Source organism: Simochromis diagramma, unplaced genomic scaffold (genome assembly GCF_900408965.1).
Source record: "Simochromis diagramma unplaced genomic scaffold, fSimDia1.1 OVJJ01000361.1, whole genome shotgun sequence".
Classification (NCBI taxonomy): domain Eukaryota; kingdom Metazoa; phylum Chordata; class Actinopteri; order Cichliformes; family Cichlidae; genus Simochromis; species Simochromis diagramma.
In genome coordinates, this window is record NW_024386860.1 from 9621519 (window position 1) to 9633578 (window position 12060).

General features: G+C 39.7%; 1 protein-coding gene across 1 annotated transcript in view; it reads right to left on the bottom strand.

Annotated features, from left to right (window-relative positions):
• myom3 (myomesin 3) overlaps positions 1–12060 on the bottom strand; it is a 74569-nt gene that overhangs the window by 51315 nt on the left and 11194 nt on the right. The window contains exons 4-7 of the mRNA XM_040030400.1: positions 6494–6647; positions 5972–6129; positions 2500–2592; positions 2054–2142 (exon numbers count right to left, since the gene is read on the bottom strand). Of these exons, the coding sequence (XP_039886334.1) occupies positions 2054–2142; positions 2500–2592; positions 5972–6129; positions 6494–6647 (494 nt within the window). The remainder of the gene's footprint in view (positions 1–2053; positions 2143–2499; positions 2593–5971; positions 6130–6493; positions 6648–12060) is intronic.

Here is a 12060-nt window from a genome sequence, read left to right on the forward strand (position 1 = left end):
AAGGGCAGGTAGGTCAAGGTAATAAAAAATAAATAAAAAAATAAATAGTTTCTGTAACTGCTGTGAGGCAGTATAGCTCACTGTAGATGTTATTAGTCACTGCTACACCCACTGTCTCATTTTAATTTATTATGCATGAGCACTGCAACGGGACCTGTTTTTCTGATCATTTCCGTTGATGCCGGTTCTCTTACAAACACCAAATTTACATAGAAACTCAGATAATGAGGATAGAAAACCGCACCGTGGAGACCCGAGGCATTAGGAGGATGGAGATACAAACATTTGGTCAAATTTAGCTAGCATAGCATCTGCACCCTGGGGACCTTAATGATCATCTGTGCAACAACATAAAGCAAAAAAAAATAAATAAATAAATGAAATGCTTTATTTGTCATAGCAGGATTTCAAAATATGCATTTACGTTAGCTGTAAATGGACTAATGAAGAAAAACATGCCTGTAAGGAAAAACCCAGCGCTACATTCATGGCGCAATGTAAAAGGAGGTTTAAGTAAATATTCATGGAAGCTTGAGGTGCTGGTTAAATTTAACGTTTGAACTTTATTTTAGTTAAACACAATATCGTCTTCTTCTCTAGTTTCTCAGTGGCTAGCCAAATCACCTGGGATGTCAGGGGTGGAGCTTCTTTAATCTGAAAATAAAGTTAAAGTTAAACAAGGTAAAAAATTATTTTAAAAAAATCAGTTTCACTTACTACTTTTATTCTACTTGTCAAACTAAGAGGTGCATGGCTGACAGTTGGACAGGCTGCAGTTGAGACACTTGTTTCTACAGGCTGTTTGTGCAAACTTAAGATGTTCTTAAAGTGCTAGGATTTCCTTCCATGGCTGATGTCAGTGGTCTTGCCTCGTGCATCGTGTTTTCATAATTAATCCTTTATGAGGATATTTCTTTCAGGTTATGGTTTTGTTTTTGTTTTTTTGCAGTAAATATTTTTTAAGATGTTTTAGGTGGTGTTCTTCTTTTGCTTTGACCACACTTCTCCAGTTTCCCCAATGTTTTTAAGGGTATCCTGCATACCACGGTGAGACGTTTTCAGCTAATACCTCTTTCTGAATCACCTTGTAGGTGCCAAAATACTGTATCTAACTCGAGGAACTAGCTTAAAAATTGAATTTAAAATCGGTTCTTTGGTAACTTGTCTGTTATGTGTAGACAACATTCAGGGACAGAACAGTTAGGGACAGAATTTGGCATAAAAGGTGAAGGCATGAATCCATCCTGCCTTACATCAGTGTTTCTAGCTGGGGATAGAGGTGTGATGCTGTGGGGGATATTTTCTTGGCACACTTTAGACCCTTTAGTAGTAGCTGAGCATTGTTTAAACACCGCAGCCTACCTGAGCATTGTGTCCAACTCAACATGACCACATGTATCCATCATCTGATGACTGCTTTCAGCAGATTAACACATAATGTCGCAAAACTCGGATCATCTCAAACTAGTTTCTTGAACATAACTGCGAGTTAACTGTTGGCCTCCACAGTCACTAAATCTCAATCCGGTAGAGATTGGGATGTGGTGGAAAGAGAGATTTGCATCGTTGATTTGCAGCTGACAAATCTGCAACAATTGCATATGCCATCAGGTCAATATGGACCATTTCTGGCATCTTGTTGAATCTGTGTTAAATAATTAAAGCAGAGAGGGTTAAACTTTTCCACTGAGTGTATGAAAAGTATGTTTATGGGGAAAATAAGGAAGTTTGAAAATGTTAGAAGTATGAGATCTAAAGTTCATTTTTTCATGCTTCCGATGTATGATCTCGAAGGAATTGCACTCAGGAAGCCAGAACTCAGGTTTTATTTGAAAATGGGAAAAGATAAACTAACAACAAAAGAGGTAAAAGTTGTGTAAACCAGGTTTGAAAAATGTTCAAACTAAGTCAAATAATTTATTGTGTCAGTGTCTCATTGTCAGCCTGACTGAAACTAGACTCTTCAGTGTTTTGGGGGCAATTGTACTGTATTCCATCTTTGCTACTGGTTTTTGAGCAAAGCTGACTCGAGATGAAACAAGAAACCACTCACAGTTCACCACGAGCGTTCCAAAGGTCACAGCTTTACCCAGGAGACTCTTGGCTACCACTTTGTACTCGCCAGCATCATCAGGAGAGCACCTTTGTAGAAGATATAGAATGTCATCTGTTTGTGAGTGAGAGTTGAAAGTGGGTGAATTTCAAGCCACAAGAGATGTTGAAAAAGCTGTGACCTCTTTTCATGTGCTGGATTTGGGTAATAGAAAAAACCTGCAACACAGCACGCACATGTACTTCTTAATTGAACCGGCACGTTTTATCTCATAACACCACCATTTAATTTCCTTATCTTACCTACAAGTAGCTTCAGTTTCTTATTCCATTCCTAATTTGTCAGTGGCAAGGTCAAGTCATCTGCTGCGTGCCCTATCTTGCACACTTCCATCACATTCATTCCAGTTTTCCAGACTTAATTCGAGATTTGAGCTAGTGACCCACCTTCTGATCTCCAGTGTGTTGAGACCAAATTTTTGTTGAAGATTGTAATTCCATGGTCGGTCAGATATTATCAGCGGCTCACCATCCTTGTACCTGCCAAAAAAGTACATCATTTTTGTTTTTTGAATATCAGAGTAAATGAACATCAGGCTGTACTTGGGTGGTTTATACTCCTGCCTACTAATTACTCATGCACAGCTTTCATAATCAATTGTTAGTTTGGCTGAATGTCTGACGACTACAGGGGGTCTTTGATCTGTTATTCTGTCTTGTGCTGGGCATTGTTGAGGGCAGCTCATTGGGCTTGATGGGTCCCATATGGGGTAGTGAAACTCACGAGCCACAGGTTGTGTGGATCTCATAGCTCATGAATACTAAGCATACACAGTCTTTTCATCAGCTAGTCTCACAGCAGCTCAGGTATCAAGGTCGACAGTTTGGCACATTGCCTGAATTAACACAGATTATTTCATATTAATACTGTGTGCAATATTCAGCTCAGGGTTCTGGACAGCAATGTCATGGCTCTTGGTCTTTTTGGTTTTTTTGCAAGTAAGTTTTGGACTTTTAATGTAACCTTTTGTTTATTTTGGATCAATTACATATTAAATAATGATGCAATGTAGTGCTGCCACCAAGGACTGTTTTATTCATAGAAGATTCATCTTTCTGTTTTTGCTCTGACTTCCCAATACCCAAGGATATTCAGTTAGCATGGATATAAAATATAGAAAGCAACAAATCATCAAACTCAAGAGACTAAAACCAGAATGCTTGCTAGCTTGATAAATGACTTAAGAAGTAATTTTCTAAACCTGCTTGTTTTTGTGTGTGTTGATAGACTGATTATTTCAACTCTGATTATATAATACGCGGTTTCTCCCCAAAAGGTACAACTCTGCAAACAGTTTATTCTGCTCTAACTTACTCTATCCAAGCGAGAAATGAAATTAAAGGGACACAATTATGCAGATGACCCCATGTCAGCTTGAATAGAAACTTTTGGACAGTTAAAGAAGCAGTCACAGGGGGACTGGCATGGAGGAAAACAGCCATGGGTGGGCTGTAACAGGTGCCTGGTCTACAATATACAGTATTCTCAGTCTCATGTTTTCCTTTTTACATGCCTATGATTCAATCAAACCCCAAAATACAAATGGTTTAACATACCAGAATAAAATTCCCCTTCCACTTAGTGATGTTAGGTCAGCTGTGCCATTAAACTTTCATTTTTATGATTTTTGTTTTTTAAGTGCTCAAAAAAAAAAACCTGTCACTTAAAAATTTTTTTTTAGTAGATTTCAAAGTCTGCTATGATGACAGTCTTTTTCCTGCTTTCCTGCAGAGCAAGATCTCAGGCAATCCAATTGTTCCTTAGGCCACCAATCATCAATATTTCATTGAGAAAACTACTATTACCTAAATAAAAAATAAATGTATAAAAAGGATTCACAGCATGTGTCTGTAAAGGTTCTCAGTCATCCAGGTCATCGTAGTCTAAGGAGCTTGGAAAGAAAAGCGTCTGGACTTCTTTAAGTTGCTTGAAGACGTTTCACCTCTCATCCGAGAAGCTTCTTCAGTTCTAAGGGTCAACTGGTGGAGAGTCCCAGATTTAAACCCAGTGGATTTCAGACTCAGCAACACACTCAGACAAAAACTGGTTCACCCGAAAGACAAAACTTCAAAACACAAACTTAACAACATGGCGTATGCTGTACAGTGCAGCGAGGAATGCCCAGACTTCTACATTGGAGAGACCAAACAGCCACTTCACAAGCGCATGGCACAACATAGAAGAGCCACCTCCACGGGACAAGACTCAGCAGTTCATCTACATCTAAAGGACAAAGGTCACTGCCAATGTTCACATTTTGGACAGAGAGGACAGATGGTTTGAAAGAGGAGTGAAAGAAGCCATTTATGTCCACTGTGAGCGACCATCTTTGAAGAGAGGTGGTGGTTTACGACACCAACTGTCTGCCATCTATAATCCAGTTTTGAGTTCCCTTCCCAGACGCCTCAATGCCCACTCACATCCTGGGCCATCTGACCTCAGGAATTCGCATGATAGGGTGGGGCCAGGTTTCACAATGAGCTCACCTGAAACTCTGGCTGATTGGGACCCACACCCGTTTTCACACCTTGGCTCATGTGATTAGGTAGAGGATCATCAGGGGGTCCTTTGTCCCTCTTTGGGGGGGAAACTCCCACTGGGTTTAAATCTGGGACTCCCCACCAGTTGACCTTAGAACTGAAGAAGCTTCTCAGATAAGAGGTGAAACGTCTTCAAGCAACTTAAAGAAGTCCAGACGCTTTTCTTTCCAAGCTCTTTAGACTATGATTCACAGCATGAAAATTTGCTGTGAATAACATAAACACACGTGACACATAAACACCTAAAGCATAAACAGACTTCCTTATTCCTTATATTTATTATATGTAGTTATTTATGAGATAACATGACAATGCAGTTCAAAATATACACATTTTACAATAACAAATTGTGGATTCCTCTTTATGTCCTCTAGCTGCTGTGCTGGAAGTTCCAGAGTGTTCAATGGTGAACCAGCTATGTTGACGAATGTTTCTCCTGTCTCTTCTTTACTTTTAAAATGTTCATTTATCAGCTGGAACAAATGCAGATATCGATATGTATGGCTAGACCAGAGGATAGGAACCCATTACCCCAGGATATTGCACCTTGTGTTATAGACAGAGACCAGCTATGTATGTGATGTGTGTCTGTTTCTAAAAAGGGTGGATTTTCCAAGTTGAAGGATACTGCATGCTCACAGAGTAGTCAATTACAGGGTCGACCCACCGTAAAGCATACCCTGCTTTTTCCTCCTCAGTGGCTGTAATGGGAACCGTAATTTATTAAATAAGCATCATGTTGCGTTCAGTGAAATTTGAAATCAGTGACAGTGTCTCTGAATTCAGCAGCAAAATGTCGAGTTCACACATCAAGAAAGCTAAAGGGCTGTTTTCCTTAGACTTTTAAACAATCTGGCTTCTTCATTTAAACCCAAGTAGTCGCATCTTGCTGGCCATTAGAACAAATGCAGTTTTATGGCAATTAAACATCGACTTACTGTTCATTTATAATGTTAACAGTATAAAAAAAAAAGTAGTTTCTCAAGTAAAATGCTTAGAACAAGTTTTGTGGTTTGTTATTTTTATATTGGTATTTATTTTGCTTAAGTTGGTCATGATTTTGTAGGAAGAGCGATGCTCCTGGATTTTTCAGTTGTAGTTTTTGGCCCTTACAGCTCCACAAGGCAAGGCACATCTGGTTGTATTATATTCAAGAGAGTGTAGACATTTCTACAGCATATCTACAAAACTAGACAAGTGACGTCATAGGTTAACACCACAGGATGCAACTTTGCCCATGGTCCTGTGATTTTTGTGGGGAAACTGCACATTTTTAGCATAAAGAATGCAGTTAGTAGAAAGAGATGAGGGTACTCACCATGTCACCTTTGGGGTTGGACAGCCCTGGACAGTGCAGGAGAGTTTCACAGTCATGCCTTCCCAGACAGTGTGAGCCCTCAGAGGGATTGGAAAGTCTGGGGCCTTCTGACTCAGTTGCTCCAGGTACCTCATGTGGGCAGATGCCTTCATTTCTGCCTGAGGTACAGACAGAGTGGTGAATTTATCCATGGAAGGAAAACATGAATGTCTATAAATATTTATTGTAGATAAACACACTGTATTTTTTTAAATATAGCAAGTCGCTGTGCTTTGGCTGTCATTAAAACAAGTGGGAGGACCAAGGAAGGATGGAAAATTATATATTAAAATTAGCAACAGTAATCAAGAGGGAACCTTTCTGAAAAATATTCTGGTTGTTATCTACCAATCAGAAAAGCTGTATTTATTTAAGGTGGTCAAACTGTGGCACTTTTTCACCAGAAATGCTAATATCTAAACTGTTTTGTAGTCTTTTGATGAATAAAATAATGGGATTCTTAAGACAAATACTTGACTGTACCTGTTTGCGAAGAGCTATCTTGTTAACACGAGTGCGTAACAACTGCTGGTTCCTGATCACATCGATTTCCACCCTCTCGGCCTCATTCCCAAACATTGTCCACTGCTCTCTCTCATACTCTTCATCAGCAGCCATGGTTTCTTTTAGGATTTCCCTGTTGGTGTAAAGCATGAAGTAATTTAAATTTGTTTGGTGGTTATTTATTTGCTGTTTCGTAATGTTGGATGATTTGTCCCGAGTATAGTATCGTGAATGTTGTTGAAAAGAAACAACACTACTACTACATTGCTCCATCCTGCAGTAGCTTCTTTGTAACCTCTGCAGCCTTTGATGTGTTATATATGCCATGCCAGGTCCCAGATGTTTTTTTTTTATTTTTTATTTTTCTACTTTATTGCCTACATTAACTCTACTTGTGTCCTTATTTGGGCATTCAGTAGGGCAGTAGTGAGCAATTAATTTTCTCAAAGGGTCACTGGGACTGGTTTGGAGAACCAGTTATGCTAATGTGGCCTCTTGATGTAGCCCACAACAGTCCAAGTTGCTTGTGTGGCCTCTTGGGGATATTAATGGCCCACCCCTGCACTAGGAGGTGCCAGATTGCCATTTTGGTTGTCTCACTAACTCGAACCATCCAATAGATCAACAGATTTAGGTCTAATATTACTGTAGTTTCTGTAGGTGTTTCTCTCTCCAGGCTGGGGTAATTAATCCCAAGGCAAACTTCGACTGCAGTGGACAGAGTTTTCTGTCTGGGTTGTTCTTACCAAGGATGATTTAGATCATTCTGCTTAAAAATGTGAATTTTCAAAAACAATTTTCTCTCATTACAGCTCCAAAGTTGTTGGCTACATACTTTTTTTACAGCTCTCTTTTGGATGCTGTTGAGGTTTGTGCACTGTGACTGATAGTTATGCTGACACAGGCAGATGTAGCTGGTGCCTGTCTGCTAAGCTTCACCTACATTAATTAGATTCACTGAACTGGACCTCCCAAAGGTGTTTGTGCTGTTGGTGTGAGTAGCATGTTAAAAAAACACCTAGCATTCACGAGAGGTAACAGCAGAAACTTGAATTGCAGGTAAAATTTTAAACATGTTTTGCAATAGATGGCTTTACCTTTTGAGAGAATCCAAATAGCGTTTCTTTTTCAGAGGGCCATAATACAATTTCAGTGTGTCCCACTTCATTTACAGTCAAATGCTAGTTTTATGATATTCGTCAGATTGTCTTCTCAAACGCTCCTTGATGAGGTCATTAGTTCGCTGCTCAATTTGTAGCTTTCTGTCATTTCATATAAGCACGGTTCTCGCACACGTTCAAAGGCTTTGAGGCATCGATATTTATGAGTTGTACATCAAGCCCGGCTGCCACTGCTGATTCACATCACTGTAAAAACGATGCAACGCTTCTACCCTGACGAACACCTCTTCAGGAATCCTTTAGGTGTGGACAGTTCAAAGCGACACTGTGTCGTCGGCCGTGTCACATCTTTGACTTGCCTTTCATCAGGCTGGTTGTCATGGAGATGCAAGGCAGTTGTGATAGTATATTCAGTCAGAAGAAGCAAATTTAATGTTTTTTTTCTTTGTTTGTTTTTTTTTCAGGGCAAAAAGGTGACACACTAAGTAGGAAAACTTGCGTTACTAGAGGAAGAGGATCAAGGCTTGCTTTTGATTAGTCTCTTCTTTTGTGTTAATCTAAGTGTTTGTGAAGTTACAAAGTTAATCCCCACCAGCTCTCAGCTCTTGAACCTGTGCTCTGATCTCCTTGTAAGCTGTTAAACAAACCAGACACCTCTTAAAAAATTAATGAAGCCTTACTGGTAGCCCATGCACGTTTGCATGACATATTGACGGTATGAATATGTATACATCTCCTCTGTACATCCAGTTAATCCATTTGAATAGATATATACATACTGAAACATGCTATCATGTAATTATAGTTATTATGAATACTCCTCTCTCATCATGGTAGAGTGCATGTGCATCTTGAAGCATTTTTTGACTGACAGACCCCAGGGCTTAATTATTTGCCACAGCAGAGAGAAAGAATCTTAAATATTCACACGAGCAGTTCTGAGTTTTTTTTGCTAGAGCATGAATCGCTCGGTAAATGGCCGAGATCTTTTAGTTAAATGCGCAAACTTCTTGATTAAACGGGCAAATAAATATGTGCAAACACACACTAACAATCCCATGTGCCTAAAAACACAGTTTTCAGTATTTTTTGCCACCGGCTTGTTTAGCAAAGTGTGTTGGTGCTTTTAATCTCTCTGGGTTCAGATTTAAGCCTTGAGTGGAATGAACCACTGGATCACATCGAGTCAGTGGGCATGAAGAGGTTTATGGGTTTATTATTTCTCCAAAACCTTTCCTGTCTCTGCAAAGAAAAGGAAAAACCTTCTTGCCAAGACAAACCGGGCATGCATGAGTCAGCTGCATAATTTATTTCTTACCTATGTGGGGAAGATACTGGAGAGACCATTACGTGAATCTGATAGGAACATGTAGTTGCCAGCACAGAATGATCTAGCACATTTGTTTCCGCACAAATCAAATCGAATGTTAAGCTCCCCCATCTTGCAAACGCTAAAGCAGAGGTCTGGAAATAGTGTGCCAGTTCTCAAGAGCTTTCAGCTTCATCCTTCCATCGTTTCGTTTTTGGCCCGTAGAGGTCAGTCATCTTCAGCTTTTTCCAGCCTCCATCTAAACTATCCATCTACACTGTGTTCATCTGAGCACATCTGAGGAGAAAGGAAGTTTGAAGATGCACTTCAGAGGGAGTCGACCTTGCAAATTTGCGCGGTAGGGTTTGGGTCTTAAAATCTGAAGGTGACACAAAACTGCGGCATTAGCTGAGCATGTTTGTGGATGGATAGTCACTGGTTGATGAGATAGGAGGGTTGTCGTGGTGATATGGAAGAGGGGACATAATGAGATGCTAAGTTGGCAGGACTACATCATTGCAGCTGAGGCTCATTACTTTCAGTTGTGTTTTGTCTTTCAAGAGGGTGTGATTTCACCCTCGATGACTTCCCCTCTTTTCACTCTTGCTACTTGGCAACTGTCTTCTACTATTTCTAATCTGCTACTTTAATACTCGTTGTGACCTCTGTTCATCTGTCTATTTACTTTTTTCGGCCACTTGCCAGCCAGAGCTTCCTTTCATGGCCTGAAGAAGGAAATATCTTTTATTTTTAGCACTTATGATGAAGTCTACACTAGCGATGTCAAATCCTTTTTGACACAAGAGTGTAATCAGGTTGTGGATAGACTGGAGAACAGGAAACTGGCTGCTGCTAAGCCTTTAAATTTGAAAGTGCTATTGACTTGCAACACAGACACTACGTGACCCAGACAGGACAAGGTGCCCCTAGAGCAGAAGAGGGATTTTGGTAAAGCAAATCAAGTCACTAGAGGCAACAATCCCTCAGCGTGTGTTCTCTGTGACCTAAACCTCTCTATTCTGGGATTACTTTTAGATATGACAGCCGAGCAGTAATCCTGTCCTGGCAACATGATCGTAAGACACTTAGAAAGAAAAAGAGTTCATACATGTCATCAGCAAAATCCTCTTATATTCTGATTCACTTACTAAGTTAAAGACCATGTGTTCTGGCAAAAAAAAAAAAAGTCCAGCTTGAGTACCAGAATATTTATTCTTTTGCTTCGTATATGAAGTCCAACACAATTAACCAACATGTCTTTCAAATCGACCCACAAACCAGTTTTATAATTCCCTCTTGAGCACATGGAGGCCTTTTTTCTTTAAAACCTCATGCTCCTTTTGGCAGACTGCCTTCACTCTTCACTTGTTTGAAAACCAAACCGTCTGCTGCAAAGATGCTGCAAAGATAGGCTGTTATCAATGGACCTGACTGCACCAGACGCGAGAGCACTGTGTAGGTGGTATATGTTCTATAAGTGGAAAAAAAGACCTTTTTTATTTATTTATGTTTCTTTACTTTCACAGACTGTTTGCAAAGTCCTTATACTCAGAGTCATAAAGTGATTAAAAAAAATTAAATATCTTTTAAATTAAACCAAACTAGTAGGTTTAATCTGCAGTAGTCTGTAGATGTTAACTACATAGGTAGTTAAGAGGTGAGTGAGTGAGTAACTGGGTAGGTCATCATTTTATTGGAGAGCTAGCGCGGAGAAACAGTCGGCCATTTGCCCTCACTTTCATACCTGTGGTCAACTTATAATCACTATTTAACTCAGCACCCATGTGTTTGGACTGTGAGAGGAAGTCAAGAGTCCCCAGTGAGGACTCGTGCAGGCACAGCAGAACATGTAAACTACACAGGCCATCACATTCAAGCCAAGGGCTTTCTTGCTATAAGGCTAACCACTGCCCCACTCTCTGTAAATGAACCAGAGTCAAAAATGAAGATGTTCGATAGCTTGAGTTTATCAGACAATCATCAGTATCGGCTGACTCCTATCTTTGATTAGCTGTCATTTGAGCGTGGCGGTAGTTGATGTTTATCAGTGGTGTCCCATCAGTCTCGATCCTGGTTACAGTTTCATGCATTTGTGTGATGAAGGGTTTCATGAACATTAAATAAATGGGGAAACAAATATTTATTATAATTAAATAACAAAAACAAAAGAGTTTTATGGACTAACAAATAAAACAGTGCTTTGTGCTCTACATCCCTCCACAGGATGTGAAACTCCCCTGCTTCTATCTATAACCACAAAAATACAAACATATCTAATATCCTTCTTCTGCATGACTGCAGTTGAATAGTTATTGCTTATTTGGTCCATGACATCAGCCAGCAAATGAAGGGACCCAGCTGGCCTTTTATAGACTGACGAGAACGAGGGAAAAAACCCTGATTTCCGTTGTTTACTGAGATTCTCTATTGACAGAAAAGCTCTTGTGCTGTATTAGCTCGCAGGGCAAAGCGTCAGTGGAAGTTGACCCACTCTTCTTCCTCAAATAAAGTGGAGAGAGAGCATGGATAGTGACGGAGAGGCAGGGGTTTTATGACATAAACAGATCATCCAGGAAGGAAGTCCTCAGGGAAAAAAAAAAAAAAGCGGAGCCTTGTTGACAGTGTGAAGAGACTCGTCCATGGTTGCTGCCCTTTTTTTTCATGCACTGAAGATTCATCCTGCGTTAGAAATCCCCCCATCAAGACTTGCAGATGCAGGCTTCTGGTTTTTGTGAGCCTCTGCTACTAGGACTATTTAAAGGATCATGTGGTTGCTCTCACTTTCTATGCTTTTGAGTCACATTTTTGGACCTCAAGGATGTTATTGTTTTTTTTAAAGAGGATGATTTGACTGCATCGTCCTGCAAGGTGATATGCATTTGTTGATAGATATCCATTGAAATTCCCAGGACACATTTCACTGAGCTTGACTCGTCTTATGGAAGTATTGAATATTTACGACACTAGAATTAACACGTTTCAATAAAGACATTCTTGTCTAGTAGTTCATCCACAATTATTAAAACGTAAATGCAATGATTTCAAATTTAAATTAAAACGTAATTTAAATGTAAAAGTATTTTTCAACAAATTACATCTGTATGAAGATGATCTGT